Source organism: Lutra lutra, chromosome 1, assembly GCF_902655055.1.
Source record: "Lutra lutra chromosome 1, mLutLut1.2, whole genome shotgun sequence".
NCBI lineage: Eukaryota > Metazoa > Chordata > Mammalia > Carnivora > Mustelidae > Lutra > Lutra lutra.
The window spans coordinates 168,497,869-168,517,121 of NC_062278.1; the positions used below are offsets into that span (position 1 = coordinate 168,497,869).

The 19,253-nt window shown below is 50.9% G+C and overlaps 1 protein-coding gene across 1 annotated transcript in view; it reads right to left on the minus strand.

Moving 5' to 3' along the window:
- The window catches only part of CAND2 (cullin associated and neddylation dissociated 2 (putative)), a 33,509-nt gene extending 18,647 nt beyond the window's left edge, over positions 1-14,862 (minus strand). Inside the window, exons 1-7 of the mRNA XM_047744166.1 lie at positions 14,708-14,862; positions 9,130-9,273; positions 5,946-6,100; positions 5,156-5,279; positions 2,875-3,140; positions 1,398-1,503; positions 1,079-1,221 (exon numbers count right to left, since the gene is read on the minus strand). Coding sequence (XP_047600122.1) covers positions 1,079-1,221; positions 1,398-1,503; positions 2,875-3,140; positions 5,156-5,279; positions 5,946-6,100; positions 9,130-9,273; positions 14,708-14,775 — 1,006 coding nt within the window. The 5' untranslated portion in view covers positions 14,776-14,862. The remainder of the gene's footprint in view (positions 1-1,078; positions 1,222-1,397; positions 1,504-2,874; positions 3,141-5,155; positions 5,280-5,945; positions 6,101-9,129; positions 9,274-14,707) is intronic.
- Between the last annotated feature and the right edge of the window lie 4,391 nt (positions 14,863-19,253).

The window sequence follows — 19,253 nt, forward strand, 5'->3', positions numbered from 1 at the left end:
CTCTCCTGAGGACACACAGCTAGGAAACAACAGAGCTGAGATTCAGGACCACGAGGCCCACACATACACCTAGGGAGACACACATGAAGCTAAGAGGGGGATGGTCCTAACTAGGGACACCACCAGGCACAGACCCAGAAGCCAGTGTCTTCTCTCTACCCATGCCACTCTGTGCCACTCTGTAGATGACTTTCTACAACTTTCAGAGCACTGGTGTCTGGAGAAGCCATAGAGGGCCATGTGGATGGTCCCATGGATATGTCCTGTCACCAGAGCAGATGTCCTCTGATGGACTGTGGTTTGTTAACTCCACCCTAGGCCACCCAGGAAGAAACATCCATAGCTCCAGGCTACTGATGAGAAAATGCCCATCCTCCCTGACCTGGGATTCGAGGCCCCAATACACAAGTCCAGTCTCATCTCCCACCATCCCATCTTATTCTGAGCACCCCACCAGACCCTAAGTCCCTCTCCTCCATCAATGCCCTGCTTCTAGGGCCCAGGGCCATCAGTCTGAGTGACAGGTAGGACGACAGGCACAGAAGGAAGGAAGACATAGCATCCATTTCCCATCCAGGCATCTCTCCCCCGTTAGTATCTATCATTCCACCATTAGAGCTTCACTCTGCTGGGTTAAAGCATCGCTTGGAAGCCATTACTAAGCAGGCAGAGAGATGACAGCATAGAGGTGGGGGTTCCAAGGCCCGGTTTTGTCACTTCCTAGCTGTGTTATCTCAGGCAAATCTCTTCTCTAAATCCAGGTTTCCTTGTCTGAAATATGGTGATAACAACAAGCACCTGGTTTTCTAGAGTTATTGGAAGGAGCATTAAATGAGAATGCTCAGGACACCAGTAGATTTTCAGTAAATGACAGCAATTACCACTATCATTACCCAGATCTGTGCATAGGGTGGGGACTTTGGGGAACCCAGGTCACAGAGGGCAGGACTGGAGACCAAGGAAGATCAGGATGGGGGTGCTAGGTGAGGCCTTGTTTTTGGCTGGGGATGTGGGGGATATCCCAGGAAAGCTGCACCCATTTCTGCCTTCCAGCCCCGGTGACAAGTTGGCCACCTACCTTGCTCACTGAATTCATTATCTTCTGTCTCCATCTCCTCCTCATCCCCGTCACTGTCGTAGTTATAGTTTGGGTCATGCTTCATGTACTGGAGGCAGAGACTGGTCACATTGGGCACATGAGGACCCATCTCCTTGGGGCACCTGTGGGTGGGGTGGGGGGGAGGCTCTGCTGGATAGGCAGGAGAGGGTAGGGGGTGGGCCCAATGTTGAGTCCTGAATCTAATTGTTTTGAGGCCGGCATCCTGCCCCACCCCTTCCCCACCAAATTCCCAGAGAAACCCTGGGCCCCCATCTCCTGGCACCCACACTGCACCTACTTCCTCAGAAAGGCCTCAAGGGCCTGGAGGCAGGACTCCCGGAGCTCATCGTCGTCCACGTTGCAGAACTCCTCCACCAGGGGCACCAGGCGGTCCAAGTGGGCCCCTACAGGGCCAGTTGTGTCACTGAGGGCCACTTTCCCAGGCTCCCTCAGCCCACAGCCCTTGTCCCTGCTCTTGCAGCCCTGACCACTGCAAACTCAACTTGGTGGCTTCAGAATCAAGCAGATGTCAAGGTTCTAGTCTTGTTTCTGCCACCTAAGAGCTACGTGACCTTGGGCACACCACAACACTTCTCTAACTTTAGTCTTTCCAACAGCGATAACAGTGCCTATCAGGCAGAGATTTGGGTGAAGATCAATGACATGATCTACATAAAGAGCTCCCCCTAAGTCCTGGCACATGGTAGGCACCCAAGAAGCATCTGTCGTTGAAACTGTTACTCATGTCCTCATCTTCTTCCCTGCGCTAGGTTACAGCCCTGGATAGGAAACATGGAAATGCAGGTACTGCTCTTATGCACCAGGCAAGAGCAGCTCTTGGTGCTTTAAAGATTCTGTCCTAGCCCTTCTCCAGTCATAGACTTCCCCGTTTTCCTGTCCAACTGAACATGAACCCTAGTCTGGTCCTATGCAGGCTCCCTCGCAGGTTCATACTCCCAAGAGTGACCAACTGGTGGCTGTTGTTTGAGGGGGGATATGGACAGAGGATGAACTTTGGGGTGGGGTCCCTGTGTGTGTTCATAAAATCCCCTAAAGTGAGAGAGCCAGAGGGGAAAGAGGGGCAGACCATGGCCAACTCTCCCCACACTGTTTTGTTGCAGCCCAGAACTCCAAGGTGCTTGAAAATAAATGCAAACCTGCAGGATTCCATTTCTATAAAATTCATCTCTGGTGACAAAAAGCAAAGCAGTGCTTGCCTGGAGTGGGCTGAAAAATGGCACAAGGACACTTTAGGGGGTGATGGAAATGTTCTGCATCTTGACTGCAGTAGTAGTTTCACAGCTGTCTACAAAGGTCAAAACACACTTAACTATGCACTTTAAGTAGTGCAGTTTATTGAATATACATTATGCCCCAATAAAAAGTTTTAAAAATTCAAGCTTGGCCTCTAGCTTGTTATTAAAGTATATCTGTCAAAGTAGGAGAATAGAACATACTGTATTTCATTTGGTGTTATGATTTATTATTATCCACGAGCCTCAGAATAGGTAGGTCAGGCTCAGTAGCACATGGAGCTCAGGGCCCACCCACTGCCTCTCAAGCTCCGCCTCCCGGTTTCAAGATGTCAGCCACGCCCCCTTATCTGGGAGGTGGCTGACACTCACACCCCGCCCCTTATTTTCAGCTCGGGCCCACCCCTCTCCCCAGCACCTCCCTGCCTCAGCCACGCCAACTATCGGAGGTCTCGGGCCCCAGACTCCGCAACACCTCCCCTCCTCGGCCCCGCCCCTTGCAGTGGAGCTCCACCTCCTTACCGAGGCGGTGGCCAGCCTGCCGGCCGACGCTACCCAAACATTGGATCAGAGTGCGGATGGCGGCCGGACTGGCAGGTGCGCGCGGGCCGGGCAGCCGATCCAGCAGGTGGTCCGCGAGCTCCACGAAGAGGTCGGTGTTGCAGGCGGCCGCCAGGTGGCCCAGTGCCCCGACTGCCCTCTTGCGCACGGCCAGGCGTGGGCTGTTCAGCTGCGGCAGCAGGCAGTGCAGGAGGCTGGCGTGGAAGGCACCCAGAGGGGCGCCCAGCCTGGGGAGTCAGAGAGGATGTCGGACGGGGCCTACCTAGCAGGCAGCCTGGGCTAGGCACCTCTCCTCTGCCCATCCTCTCCAGGGCTCCTCCCCGGAATTATGATAACCCAATGGCCCTTGGTAAATGGAAAGGGGCCCTACAACTGTGTGGAGTAATTATTTATTATCACAAAAGAGAAAGCAGAGAAGAGAAGGGACTTTCTCGAGACCACTCAGCCAAGAAAGACAAGGCCAGGACTTGAATCCAGATTTCCAGGTTGCTAGCCAGGGGAGAAGCCCTGATGGTAATGGAATGTGGGGGACTCCAGCGGGGCTGATTTCCTAGGAGTGTGGCCACACTCTATATACATACATACATACATACATACACACACACACACACACACACACACACCCTGTTAGTCCATTCCCTTCACTGAGACCACAGTGGTCTAAAGTCTACCTCTGACCTGATCAGTCCTCTGCCTAAATCCTTCAGTGGCTCCCCAGTGCTCTTTGGATAAGCTGAGCTCTGGGCTCAAGGCAAGAAGCAAAACCAGAGAATGGCTTCTGCACAGGGAGAATGCAGCCCCCTACCCACTGCAGCAGCCTCTATCCTCACCTTCAAAACCAGGTTTGTTGCATTTTCTGTCCCATACATATGCTGAGACCTTTTCTTCTCTCACTCCACACAAACACATTGGCCTCACACTCCTATATCCAGCCCAGCTCTCTCTCCTAGATTTCATTTTTCACTTGTTTGTTCACCTACTATGCTACAGGGCCTATGTTGGAAGCTTGGGGGGAGATTACATTGGCCCTAGAGCCTGCCCTCATGGATTCTTTGGTTGAGTGGGTGGCCCCCAGGCACCTCATATTCAACATTCCTCAAATGAACTCCCCATACACCTGCTCCTGTTCCCAGAGTGCACCCCACCACAGCCAATGGCCCTGTGCCTGTTCTCCCCAGTTAGTAAAGCCAGACCCCGCGGGTGTCATCTTTGAGTTTTTGCCCCTCACCCACCCCAAGTCCTGTGGAGCCTATCTCCTACGTACAACCTGAGTGCCCTCCCAGAAGCCTCCTAACCAGTCTCCCTGCCCATTCAACCCCTGCCATCTACCGTACACACAGCAGATAAGGAGTCTGAAACACACAAATATGCACAAGGCATTCCTTGACCTCTGCCCTGACCCTTGCCCCCACTCCTCACACATTCAGTGTCATCATTAGTCACCCAGCCTGCAGCTCCTGCTCAGCCCTCGGCCTCATCTCTCCACACCAGCCTCTCCACATTACACCCCAGCCCCATGCTGTCTCACACAAGCTCCAGGATCCCATGTCTTCTCTAGCCTCTGCCCTCTGGGCCATGGGCAGTGTCCCCCTTTTGCCCACCCAATCCTGGCCAAGTCCAGCCCATCCTTGAAGGCTCATCTAGCAGGACCCTCTCGAGGAAGGTTTTTACCCCCAGCTCCTCCTCTGAGCTCCTAAAGGCTCTGCTCTTTTCTGTACTGTTGTTCTTACTGCACTTAGTTTATGTGTTTGTGAGCTCCTCCCTAGGAGGGCCCAAGACCCATGCAATACCATATTCCCAGCACCAGTTCAACACCTGACATCTTTCTGGGTCATGGTGTAGGTGTTAAGTCTTGGGACGCTGAATGAATGAACAGTTTTAAAGTGTACAGTGCAATTTAAAACGAAGGCCCAGCTCTATTAGACCAAAAGAAGAAAAAGAGGAAGAAGGAGATGAGGAAGAGGATGAACACATAGACTTCGGGGCTTGGAGTGACCTGAATTCAAACTCCAGGTTCTGCCATTTACTGTTACCTTGGTACCAACAGTGTGACCTTGGGCAGGGCTCAGAGACTATAGAATTGTGATGAAGGAGCTCTCCTTTGCAGGGCTGCTAGGAGACTTAAGGAGCACCAAGCACAGAGCCTGGTGTGCAGTTAAGTGCTGGCTCTGTGGATCTGAATCCCTCTCTGTCCCCGTGTCGCCCTCCCCCCTTCCTCCTTGCCCAGGGTGGCCTCCCGCACCTGCTCAGCATGTCAGAGAGGATGTCCAGGGCTTCCAACTGCACAGCCACATCCTCTTGCTGGGCGATGGCGCTGGTGAGCTGGCCAGTGATCTTCCGGCACACGTTGGCAGCCAGGCCAGAGCCTGCACAGAGCACAGGGATGGCACAGTGAGGCCCGGGGCTGGCTGCCACCTCTGGTGGCCCTGCTCTGGTTATATTCCTGAGCCTACATCCCCAAGAATCCAGCTGACCCTGGCCTTGAGTGGCCCAGGGTCTGACCCAGAGTCTGACAGCCAGGGAAGCTGAGGAATTGATGGCTGACTCACCCGACACCCAGCCCCTCTGCCTTGTACCTGCTAACGAGGGAGGCAAGAAAAGCTCCTTGCCTAGATTCCCTTGCTGCTAGCAGGGGCAAAGTGACCCTGCTCTGGCCAGTGAAATATAGGTCAAAGCCTTCTGAGGGCTTCTGGGGAAGCATGTGCTATTCTTAAAAGATGCAGAGACCTTACCCCTGTCCTAATTAAGCTGCTGAATGAATTGGTGCAAAAATGGAATGGCTGATCCCTCCAGAATTCTGTGAGAAAAGCAACCCCGAACTCCCTCAAGCTGTCATTAGTTAGATTTTTGTTACTTACAGCTAAAGCCTTCCTGACTCAGAGCCAGGAACTTAAAACAGAGCTGGGACTGAATTTTCTGCCACTTACTAGCCGGCTGGTGTTAGGAAGTACCTTCACCTTTCTGGGCCCCAATTTCTTTAATGAGAAAGTAGGACAAATAATGACAATGCCTAATCCCTGGGACCTGGGTACCTGTGGCTGCAGGAGGGAGCTCCGACAGGACAGTCTTGAGGCCGATGCCAGCGATGTCTCGGAGCTGCTCCTTATCTGACCGCATGTTGGCACAGAGGGCATCCACGATGGTCTCCACCTGGTACTCCTTCACTTTGCCCACCAGAGGACCCAGGCTGAGCAAGGAGGGAAGGAGGATGTCCAAAAGCCCCAGGCTCAGCCTGAGTCATGCTGCCCCTTAGGTTCCCTCAGGCCCATGGGGCCACATGTGCTGAGGAAAAGGCCCAAGATCGACATGGGACTCTCTATTTGCCAGAAAGAGGCACCCTCTGGTTCTGCCAGCATCATTCCTGGCACCGCCCAAGCCAGCACCTCCTCCTGGGTTTTGTATGTCAGTATATGGCCAAACCCCTGAACCTAGTAACCTCAGCTGGAAACCAAGGAATGCCCAAGAGATTCTCAAACTTGAGCATGTATGAAAATCCTCTTGGAGGAGTTGTTAAAACAGATTTCCAGGCCCCACCCCACATTTTCAGACTCAGGAGGTCTAGGTGGGGCCGGAGAATTTAAATTTCTATCAAGTTCTCTGTGGATGCTGATACTGGTGGTCCAGGGACCACACTTTGAGAACCTCTGCTTTAGAGCCTTGTCTTGCCAATCACAGTCACAGATCAGCTTCACCAGCATCACCTGGAACTTGTCAGAAATGTAGAATCTCAGGTCCTACCCAGGACCTACGGAACCAGAATCTGCAGTTCAACAAAGGCCCCAGGTGATGTGAATCCACATTAAAGTTTAAAAATAACTGTACCAGGGGCGCCTGGGTGGCTCAGTGGGTTAAAGCCTCTGCCTTCGGCTCGGGTCGTGATCCCGGGGTCCTGGGATCGAGCCCCGCATCGGGCTCTCTGCTCAGCAGGGAGCCTGCTTCCCTTCCTCTCTCTGCCTGCCTCTCTGCCTACTTGTGATCTCTGTCTGTCAAATGAATAAATAAAATCTTAAAAAAATAAATAAATAAAAATAAAAATAACTGTACCAGATACACTTATTCTCAGCCTTAACTGTGCACTGCTATCACCTGGGGCATTTAAAAAACTGTCACCTGGGTGCTAGCCCCAGAGAATCTGAGTTAGTTGGTTTTCAGGTGTGGCCTGGACAGTGGGAGTTTGTTTCTGTTTTTTAATTTTTTTAATTAATTTATTTATTTAAAAGATTTTATTAATTTATTTGACAGAGAGAGAGATCACAAGCAGGCAGAGAGGCAGGCAGAAAGATAGGCAGAGAGACAAGGGGAAGCAGGTTCCCTGCTGAGCAGAGAGCCTGATGCGGGCCTCAATCCCAGGACCCTGAGATCAGGAACTGAGCTGAAGGCAGAGGCTTAACCCACTGAGCCACCCAGGAGCCCCTGTTTCTACTTTTTTAATTCCCTAGGTGATTCTAACATGCAATTAAATTGAGAACCTCTAACCTAAATGAATTCTGAGATGAGGGTGTGCGTTTGAATGGAGATTCCCAGGTGCTACCTTCTCACCTGCCTACCTCAGATTCCTCCCTCCCCCTCTCCTGCTCCTGAGTCCGAATCCCTGCTGGGGAATACATAGCCTTAGCAGAGGTCCCAGGGAACTGCAATGCATACCAGTTTACAAACCGTGGCTCTCTTTTGACGGTTTTCTCCATCAATTCTTCTAAGTAGTTATGTGGTCTCCCCTTTCTGCCTTCTATAGTTTGATTGGGGTGTAGTGCCCTCAGGAGAGTTCTAGAAACTTATGGGGGCCTTTTTTGGTCATAACTAATGAAATGTCACTTCTGGCTTTTATTTTGGGGTGGGGGGATGCATGTGGCTGGGAAAGACAATATTGCAAAACAAAATATGTTCCATGTCCAGTGGAGTTTCTAACACCCCACTGGGCATTCATATAGGAAAAAAAAAAAACTTTCCATAATTATCTGAGTCCAAAATCTAATTTCAATTTGCATACAATTTACATACAAAGTAAAAAGTACATACAAAGTACTTTTCCCACTATCTTAATATGTTCTAAATTCCCCAAGAAGGAAGACTGTACTTTGTTTTCTGGAAACCTACCAGGAGATGTTTGCCACTTCAGGAAATCTCATGGCTAATTCAGAAAATCAGCACCACAGTGCTGCTCGTGGGAGCTGAGTCCCCAGCATTCGCACCTACCCGGCAAGGGCCACGGCATTCACAGTTAGTGCTGGCTTCTCATGACTTTATTATCCCCTCAGTCAATGTGCCCAAGCATTCACATACGGGAACACACGCTACTGTACTGTTGGTTCTGCTGGTGGGAAACCACCATCCACCCTCTCTCCCCCACATGGCCAGAGACATGCTTCCAGACTACAAACATGACCAAGTCATGTTCCTGCATGAAACTCTACTGAATTTCCTCTGTTCTTGGGATCAAGTTGAAATTCATGAAGATGGCCTAGAATGCCTGGGCCCAGCTCACAGAGTGCCGTTCCACAGGCAATGCCCCAATTCTCTGTTGACTCTTGACCCCTGCCATTCCTCAGTCCTCCACCGACCCACACCCTCGTGTGCCCTGCACATACCTCATCTTGTTTTTTTAGCTCCAAAGGTAACTGGCCAAGGTCTCAGGACTGCAGTCTCAGGGTGCCTAGGGCAAAGGCTTTTGGGGCCCCTCTGGCCCTTCAGCTCTCACTACTCCCTCTGCATGTCGGCATGACCTTCCAGCTGCCAGAGCCTGCATCTCACCCTGAGAGCTTTCTCTGGCAGGAGGGGTCATGGAATACACAGCCCTCCATGCTACGTGCTACCCCAGGAGCAGCTCTCAACCAGCCTGACAGCCCTCGGGTAGAACACTCCACAGGGCATGTCCTTACCTGTGTCCCAAAGGCCCCCAGTAGGGTTAAGCTCCACTGGCCCACAGCAGTAACTTGCCTGATCTTTCACACATTCTTGGCTTTCTTCCTTCCCTACCTCACTTCTCTGTTCCCCTACCGGAGTTTTCTGGGATCACTTCCCAAATAAAATTGCACTAGAATCCCTGCCACTGGGTCTACTTCTGGGGGAATCCAGACCAAAGCACTGTCCAACTCCTTTGGGGCTTCAAGAGCTGCTCACAGCAACTACTCTCTCAGAGACTGTCCCCCAAAGGGGCAGGGACCCCTGGTGTTCTCCCACACTTGGCCTTGCCCCATCCCCACCAAGGCCAACACTCACCACTTGACGGCCAGGTTCTGCACCTCACCGTTCTTGTCCTCCAGCAGCTTCAGCAGCATCTTCACCACCTTGCGCTCGCTGTCCTCGTCCAGCTGGATGGAGTCCTTCTGCAGCTCTGACATCAGGTCACTGGTGGCCATGAACCTGGGCAGATGGGCAAAGGAGGATTACTGAGCAGCTCCTGGGCCCCAGTGTTATGGGCAATATCTTAGAGTTCCCCCAGGAGGAGACCTCAATACAAAGACTGAAGGGCAAGTAGATTATATGGGTTGGAGGCGCAGTCGGGCCACCACCAGGAGACCCATAGGTGAGATACAAACCGCCTCGTCCTAGCAGACTAGGAGTGTCAGAGCATGTTGGCTAAATGCTGAGTACTTTGAGTTTGGTGGCCCCTGCTTCTATCACTCATGGAACCGTGAACTTGGACTAGTCACTTCTCCTTTTGGAGCCCTAGTTTACCTGTCAGAAAAATGGGGATAAGCACAGCACCTGCCTTGTGGGGTTTTATGGAAGTTAAAATGAAATAATGTGCGTGATGCCCTGAGCACACAGTGAGCACTCAGTAAGTTGCACCACCATTATCCCAACAGCTCGTTACACCATTCATCTCATTCATGCCAGAAGGTCGAACAGACACCTCTCGATCAGACAGGTGGAGTGGGGCTAGCCCTGCCCAGCTCCGCCTCAGAGAACCCACTCAGTCCCTGCTTGCAGACCACTGGTTCTCAAACTGTAGCTGGCGTCAGAATCACCTGCAGGGCCTGTGAGACACTGCTGGGCCCCACTCTCAAGGTTTCTGGAATCAGGTCTGAGCTGGGGCCCAAGAATTTGGATCTCTCACAAATCCTAAGAAATAGGGACCACACTCTGAGAACTCCTGTCCTAGGCCATGCTAATGGGCTGCAAGCATATCTTAGACACTGAGGTCAACAGCTGGCCAGTCCCCAGCCATGGCTCCCTGACCCTGGGATGGGCATCAGAGCCAAGAGCTGCTCACCCACAGATGTGCAGACCCATGTGGCCTGATACCGTGTCCCAGGGAGTTGAAATTGCGGAGGGAGTCTGAGCTGGGAGGCCAGGAGCTGGAGCTTCAGGAGCATCATGGTTCCTGGCCAGATTAAGACGGCAGAGCAGCCTTTACCTGGCAGCCCTCAGCTGTGTCCTCCTTGCAGATGTTTTTCAAAAATTTGATTTAACAGCATTGAGAAACTGGGGGAGTTGATGTAAAAGTTGTAATTACCAGATTCTCTTAAAAATATTCTTTGTTTGTTTTGTTTTTTAAGATTTTATTTATTCATTTGAGAGAGAGAGCATGAGCAGGAAGAGGGGCAGAGGGAGAGGGAGAGGGAGAAGCAAACTCCCAGCTGAGCAGGCAGCCCTACGTGGGGCTTGATCCCAGGACCCCGGGATCATGACCTGAGCTGAAGGCAGACACTTAACCCATTGAGCCATCCAGGTGCCCCAAAAATAGAGTCTTTGAATACAACTGGGCCAATATCCCCTGGTGACAATAACTGTCTGGTCAAAGCACGGCTGCCCTCATTAGGTGGGACACTATCTCCAGCTGACCAGGTTCCTACCAGGCCCACTGCACCTATTCACTGGGTCTTGCCAGCATTTTCGAGGAGAGAATGGAGGGGAAAAGATGCAGCAAAGTCAGGGCCAGAGAGTGGCAGCCCCAGAGAAAGCCTCTAGCTTTTGCTGACCCACCAGACCACCCTGCCTCCTCACACCAGCTTTGTTTTAGGCTTGAGCTTGCTCTACCAACAAGAACCCCACGGTCCTTCCCAAGCATCCTGTGGCAAAATCGATCACAGTCAGGATTCCAGCCTCTTCTTTGCAGGCTCAGACCTGCTGCTTGATGTCATGGGGAGACTCACAGCACCCTGTTGCCAGGAAGGCACTTGTCCATGTCACTGCTGTTTATTTTTAACAGCTGAGATTAGCCTCAAGCACTGAGAGAAAGGAGGAGGCTGGGCTGGAGACCAGGAGGGAGTGGCAGGGCTGACTATGCCCACCTCTGGGCCTGGTCGTTGCAGGAGAAGCAGCAAAGGGAAGGTGAAGGAGGTTTGCATCTGGGCCAGGCTAAGGCCTGAGCTAGGAACATGCACTCCTAGGTCTGCCTGGCTGAGGGGACATTCTGAGATGGCAGGCAAGGGTCTCTAAGCTGTGTTTCTGCTGCAGGTCATAGAGACCCAGCTCAGCCTGGCAACTGAAGGAACATGTTCCTTTGCCCAAGATGAGCCTCCTGTCCCCCTCTTTCTTCTCTGTGGAACTCCTATTCAATCGTCAATGACCCAGCTCAAATGTCCGAGCCTCAGAAATGACTCCTCTGATCACCGTGCCTCAACCCTGACCCACACTCCCTAATCACACTTGGTTCCCCTGGATAGGATTCTCTCAGAGCACTCCACATTCCTCATCGGAGCACTCCCCAAACTGCATTGCACACTTCGTTACCAGTGTGTTTCCCCATTAGAATATGAACTCATGGGAGCCCATCAGGTTCATCTCTTGGACTCCAGACCCAGCAAAGAACAGGTCTGGAGAGGGCCTGGGAGGTAGGGTGAGGGCAGGAGGGGAGGCAGGGAAAGAGGCAGCCCCTGGCAGCCAATAGCTGTGTGGAAACCTGAACTCAGAAACCAACCCTTCTGAGATATGCCTCAGCATTTCAGACACCCCCGAGTTCTTGCAAATAACCAGTTCTCAGAGAAAGAAAGCCGTATTGTAATACGTACGTGGTGTTGACAGTGGGGGATGTACAGCAAAGCATATAACTGAATAGATAAGAGTTTGAGCACTGAAGTTTGCCTTTTTTTTTTTTTTAAGATTTATTTATCTATTTTAGAGAGAGCATGAAAGGGCGGTGGTGGAGACAGAGGGATAGGGAGAGAGAATCCTAAGCAGACTCCACACCAAGTGCAGAACCTGACACAGGGCCCAATCCTACAATCCTGAGATCATGACCTCAGCTGGAATCAAGAGTCAGTTGCTCAACTGACAGCACCAACCAGGCACCCCTGAAGTTTGGCTTTAAGTAAATATATAGGTCTTGCCACTTATCAACTAGGTCACCTTAAGTGACTCCTGAGTCTCAGTTTTCCACCTTTGAAGTGGGAATTTTCTTTGCCTCACCTCATAACATCTTCAGGAGATTTCAATAGGACATCCAGCTCTTAGCATGAGGCAGATGGGGAAACCAGGCTCAGAGGGGCTGCACAAAATGCCCAAGGTCACACAGCAAGTTGGGAGGAGCCTCAGCACACCATTCAGGTCTCCTAATTCTTCAACAAATACTACTGTGTTTTTGAAAAATGATTTAGGAATTCCTGCAAGACCCTCACCCCACCCCAGTTTATCCATCTGGCTGCTAGAGGCTGAGTGGGAACTGAGCAGCCTCCTGCCCACAGAGGGACAACAGGAATCAACAGCTTACTTGACCCTGCCTGGGACCCTCACATGCAGTCACCACCTGCCTCTAGAAGCCAGAGGATACAGTTTCAGTTTCATTCCAGAGAGACAACTCAGCTGAAACACTTGGCCACATGGGCACCTGGACAGTTGGTCAGCAGGACCTAGCCTTCCCGGTATTTGGACTTTAAAAATAGACACCTTTCTCATATGCTTGGGATGGTTTTAAGTGTTCTCCGGTAGAGCAGGCTGAAAGGGCTTCTCAGGCTTTGGCAGGAGCCAACTCCCTCTCCTAGAGACTGGACCCAGGGCCCAAGAGACAGGGGTGCAAATCCCCTCAGCCACTAGCTGGCTATAGGCAAGTGACTTCAGCTCTCTGAACCTCTGGAGAACAGGAAGGACAATCACTACCACCCAGACCGCTGGGTGGACTGAATGAGACTGCACTGGACAGCCCAGCAGGGAGTCTGGCACCCAGAAAACATTCACTGCGCACCTGCTGTGTACCCAGAACAGGCTCTAGGATGCAAAAAGGAAGCACACAGTCCCAGTGCAGGGGTTCTGATATCTCAAGGCTAGAAGTGATGCAGTAGAAATGTGGGGCAGGACAGGTGCTGTGGGAGCCCAGGGGAAGTGGGCTGGGTGTGGGACACCCAGCCCTGCCTGGGTGTCAGGAGGCATCCCAAAGAGGTGACAGTGAGTTGGAGCTAGCCAGATGAAGGGAGGAAATGAAGGGTGGGGGACTACAGGTAAAGAGTGGGGAGAGGACATGGCAGATTTCTGATGTGCGCATAATCATAAGCGTCAACTTACTTAGCACTTATCTGGTGTCAGCCACGAATCAAAACATTGCACATGTATTAACTCTTTTCAAACTCACACGAACCCTCTGAGGTGGGTTCTATTATTATCCAATCTTCTGGAAACAGAAGTGGAGGCTCAGAAGTCGAGTCACACAGCCAGTAAGTGGTTGGGGGCAGGATCTGAACCCAGCACCGTGGTCCTAAAGCTCTACTAGAGGCTGTTCAGGGGTGCCAGGAGAAGGTGGGAGTCAGACCAGGAGAGGTGGGGAGTCCTCACCTGTCAGAGGGCTGCTTCAGATAGCCTCGCTAAGATCTCAGCCTCTGTGCGAAGACTGACCTGGATTTGGACCCCACATCCTCCACTTCATAGCTCTGTGACTGCAACTGTCCCCTTCCTGACTCTGAGCTTCCATTTCCCTATCTGTAAACTGGGGATAAAGTGACAGAATGTTCAATAAGTGGGCTATGTTGTTCTCTGTAGGCTCCTTTCAGCTCCCAGGGTCCAGAACTGGCTGTGTGACCAGAGCCAATCCCTTCATCCCCGGGGGACCTCAGTTTCCCCCGGAGGATGAGGGGGTTGGAGGAGAGGTTTCCTCCATTCTTTCCAGCTCTGTTCCGGTGTGGGCTCAGTGATGTCTGGCGAAATGGGAACAAAGAGAAGGGGAGTGGCACCCAAAAGCTGAAGCCCCTACCCCAACCATCTTCTCCCTGGGACCCGCAAAGCCACTCAGCCCAGACCCCTCCTTCAGGCTGTGTCAGAGCAAACCTGGGAGGGGCGGGGAGAGGAGAAGGTGCCCTGATGAAGCGCAGGCAGGAGGCCTGGGGTGACTTTGAGGAGAAGAGGGCGGAGCGGAGGGTGCAGAGGGTAGCGGTGGAAAAGTTGGTCCCGGGGTTGTGGGCCCGGGAAGGGGCTGGGTTTCAAGGCGGGAAGGAAGAGGCAGGCGCTGGAATCCCCAAGGAGGAGCCGAGGGCTTCACCGTGGGTAGAGGTGGGGGGCCTGGGTGCGTCAGCTGCGGGGAGAGATGAGGGCTGGGCACAGATAGAGAGAGAGAAGGCACAGGAAGGGTGCCGAGGGGAGGAGCTGGGGTTCCGACCAGGCAACAGGGCAGGGGCGACGCGCGAACGGTGGGAGACCAAGCAGGGACTGCATAGAGGGCAGGGCTGCGACGCGGGGAGCAGGGTGCCACGGGCAGAGGGCGGGAAAGGCAGCGGCTGGGGTCTCGGTCACGGGAGGGGTGGAGCTTAACGCGGGTAGAGGGGTAGGGGCTGCACGCCCGTGGGGGATGGGCCGGCGCGGCGGGAAGCGAAGAAGGCCGGAGTTTCAATGGGAGGCGCAGAGGCGGGGGGCCGGCAGCAGGGCGCACCTGAAGTCCTTGTCGCTGGATGTCATCTTCTCCAGGAGGCTGGAGATGTGGAAGGCGGCGGTGCTCATGGTGGCTGCGCGCCGCGGGGCAGGCCGGCGGGAGCGAATATGGCGGCGCGGGCGCCCCCTCCCCCGCCTAGCGGCGCGGGCTGGGCTCACCAGACAGAAATAGCAGCCCCCGCCCCGCCCGGGTGGTGCAGCGCTCGCGCCGCGGCCCGGGCAGCCGCGGGAGGCGGAAGGGGGCCTGCGAGAGGCTCTGCGGTCTCCTCACCGGTACCAGCGACAGCTCCGTGCGTCGCCCGGCACCGACGTGCACCCCACCCCCCCAGAGACGGGGAACTCACCACCTTTCACCGGTAAACGCCTCCCAATGACTCCTGTGGGTCCCGACCATGGTTGCATGGCACGCGCATGGGATTGTAGAGTCTCATCTTCGAATCCCAGTTCCGCCAGTTCCCCTGCTATGTAGTCTGGGCCAAGTTACTTTACCCCTCTGAACCTCAGCGTTTTCATCTGTAGGCATTCAAGAAGCAGGAGCTGCTGCTGTAGGTCAAGCCAACCAAAGCACTTTCACCCTCCAACCCACTCTTCATGCTGGCCTGCTTCAGAGTCAGGCAGGATCTGAAAGGTGTACCCAGTCACCAGGTCCCCTGCCTGCCATCTCCAACCCTCAGACCATAAGGTCACTTTCTTCATTTTATAGAGATGCAGCTGAGAACCAGAGAGGCAGAGACTTACTAAGGGTGGAACAGCCAGTGGATGCGGGGTGGAATCAAGACTGACCCTAGATCCCTCCGCACCTTGGGCAATAATCCTTACGTGAAACTCCCCACACTTTTGTCAGTTAGGTACAAGCTCAGCCTTGGAGAATGTGTAAGAGTACCGGAGAGCCCTGTGCTTCTCTAAATAACCAGGAGGCGTCTGGCTCTTAAGAAAGGGAGTAGCACGTGCTTTGGAGCAAAACAATCCTGGGTTCAAATCCCTGCTAGGCAGCTTCCCGGCTGTGTGACCCTGGGGATAATAACACAACCTCTCTGGCCTATGTTTTTCTCATCCATAAGATGAAGAATTAAAAATACCTTTATAGCACACTTACTGTGTAGCTGGGTTCTAGAGCAGTGCTGTGCAACAGAACTTTCTTCAAATTTTCTTTGTCTGCTCTCTCCAATATGATAGCTACTAGCCACAGGTGGCTATTGAGCACTTGAAATGTGACTAGTGTAACTGAGGAACTGAATTCTTAGTTCTATTTACTTTAAATTAATTTAAATCAAATAGCTACCCATGGCCTGTGGCTACCATAGTGAACAGGACAGTAGGAACACAGCCCCTGACCCTTGGGGATTTATATTCTAGTAGGTGATATGAGCATTAAGGAAGTAAGTGATTACATAAGGAAAACAAGAGCTATACTGAAACATACGAGGGGGTGAGGGAATAGAGAATGCCTGGCATATGGAGGGGCAACTTTAACTAAGATGGTCAGAGAAAGCCTTTTTGAGGAAGAGACATTTGGGCTAAGACCTGAATAGATGAAAAGGAGACAGCTGGGCAAAAATTTGAGGGAAGAGCTTATCAGACAGAGGGAACAGCAAGGGCAAAGGTCCTGAGGTAGGAACAAGCCTGATGTATTTAGGAAAAGGCAATAGCTGGAATGTGGTCAGTTCCCTATTAGAAGAGAAGTCAGAGAGATGGGCAGGGGGCAGATCATTCTCAGCCTTTCAGGCCAAGTTGAGAAGTTAGATTTCATGTCAGAGCATTAGGGAGTCACAGAAAGGCATTAAACAAGGAGACAATGTGATTGGTTTATTTTTTAGAAAGCTCCCTCTGGCTGCTGAGCAGTAGTGCAGTCAAGAATGATGGTGGTTTGGGGCACCTGGGTGGCTCAGTGGGTTAAAGCCTCTGCCTTCGGCTCAGGTCATGATCTCAGGGTCCTAGGATCGAGCCCTACATCGGGCTCTCTGCTGGGCAGGGAGCCTGCCTCCCCCCCTCTCTCTGCCAGCCTCTCTGCCTCCTTGTGATCTCTGTCTGTCAAATAAATAATAAAATCTAAAAAAAAAAAAAAAAGAATGATGGTGGTTTGCATTAGCGGAGCAGTGTGAAGGTGGGAAGAAGTGGACAGATTCTGGATATATTATAGAAATAGATTACAGCAACTTCACTGAAAGATTGGATGTGGAAGTGAGGGAGAAGGAGGAGTCCAGGTTTTTAGCAGGAGCAAGCTGAGAAGATCATGATGCTTTTTATGAGGATGAGAAAATCAGAGGGAGGAGCCCTTTGCAAGGAAGGAGGACTTAAGAGCTTTGCATTGACCTGTTATCTTGGAGATGCCCACAAGACATCTGAGAAGAAATGTCACATTGACAATTGGACACGCCATTTGTGTGGTGGGGAGAGCACTGGGGTTAGAGATAGAGATCAAGGGAAGGAGTTCACACAGAGATGGTGTTTAAAGTGATGGGAGGGGCTCCTGGGTGGCTCAGTGGGTTAAGCTGCTGCCTTCGGCTCAGGTCATGATCTCAGGGTCCTGGGATCGAGTCCCGCATCGGGCTCTCTGCTCAGCAGGGAGCCTGCTTCCCTCTCTCTCTCTCTCTCTGCCTGCCTCTCTGTCTACTTGTGATCTCTCTCTGTCAAATAAATAAAAAAAAAATCTTTAAAGTGATGGGAGTGTACAAGGATGGATAACATTAAGTGTTATCAAGGAGGTGCAACAAACAAAACTCTTCTATGGTGGGAGCTTTAATTGATGCGAACTACATTGGAGGACTGCTTGGCAATATTTACAAAAGCTAAGCATGCATCTGTTTACCTTGACTGACTCACATAAGCAATTCCACTCTCAGACATGTATCCAAGATATATGAATGCATGTGTATCCAACAAAAGAATGAATATACATATATGCATACATATATCCTATGGATATACATATACTTATAAAATAGAATACTATATAGTAATGAAAACCAACAAACTGCTCTTATGCAAAATAATGTGAATGATTCTCAGAAGTATTACACTGAATAAAAGAAGCACCATAAGAGTGCATACTGTATGATTCCTTTTGTATGAAGTTCAAAACCAGGCGGAACTAAGTGACAGAAGTCAGAATAGTACTTAACTAAGGGATACTGGTTGGGAAAGGGCACAAGGTAGCCTTCTTGAGGTGCTTTAATATTCTCTATCTTGATGGGACTTATAATTACATATATATATGTACATATGTATCAATTAATCAAGCTATATTTTGATATATGTAAGTTTGCCTCAGTAGAAAGGAAGGAAATGAAATAAATATATAATTTAATATGTTTATTTTTCTGTTTAACAGTATTTTTATAATAATTTTACAAGTTAGTAAATATATTTTTTTTCCAGTCAGAAATTACTAAACAGTTTGGCAGTTTCTTATAAAGTATACGTACCATATGACCCAGTGGTGACACTCATAGGTATTTACCCAAGAAAAATGAAAACCTATGTCCATACTAATACTTGTACATGGATTTTCATAACAGCTTTTTTCCTAATTACCAGGAACAGGAAACGACTCAAATGTCCACCAACTGGTGAATGGGGAAACCAACTGCAGCACATTGGTATGATAGACTTTTACTTAGCAATTGAAAGGAATGAATTGCTGATATATGCAACAAAACAGATGAATCTTGAGAACATTATGCTATGTGAAAGGAGCCTGACACAAAAGTCTACATATTATTTGATCCCACTTATGTGAATGTCCAGAAAAGGCAAAACCATAATGATAGAAATCAGATCAGTGGTTGCCAGGGTCTGGGGGTGGGAAGATTGAGTGGAAAGGGAACAGTTTAGAGTGATGGAAATGTTTTATACCATTATTGCAGTGGTGATTACATCACTACATACAGGTGTCAAACTTTATCAAGTTGTGCTCTTAAAAAGGACAGAGTTAGGGGGTGCCTGGGTGGTTGAGTCAGTTAAGTATTGACTTTTGACTTTGGCTCAGGTCATGATCTCAGGGTCATGAGAAGGAGCTCTGAGTCAGATTCTATTCTGGGCATGGAGTCTGCTTGGGATTCTCTCCCTCTGCCTTTGTCCCTGTTTGCTCTCTCCTCTCTCTCAAAATAAATAAATAAAATCTCAAAAAAAAAAAAAAAAAAAGGAAGGCAGAGTTACTCCTCAGTAAAGCTGGTTAAGAAGAATTAATGAATATATAAAGTCTTAGAGGTGAATGAGATCATTAGAGAGGGGAGATGAGAGAGAAGAGAGCCTGGGACTGTGAACTATGGAACTCCAACATTCAAAGGTTGGGGAGAGGAGAGGGAGACAGGGAGACTCAGAAAGTGTAGGGGTAAGGTAGGAAGAAAAGTTGAAGATAGTGATATCCCAGAAACCAAGGAAAGAGGGATTTAGGAAAAGGTAAGTGGGGCGCCTGGGTGGCTCAGTTGGTTAAGCAACTGCCTTCAGCTCAGATCATGATCCTGGAGTCCCAGGAAAGATTCCTGCATCAGGCTCCCAGCTCCACGGGGAGTCTGCTTCTCCCTCTGACCTTCTCCCCTCTTATG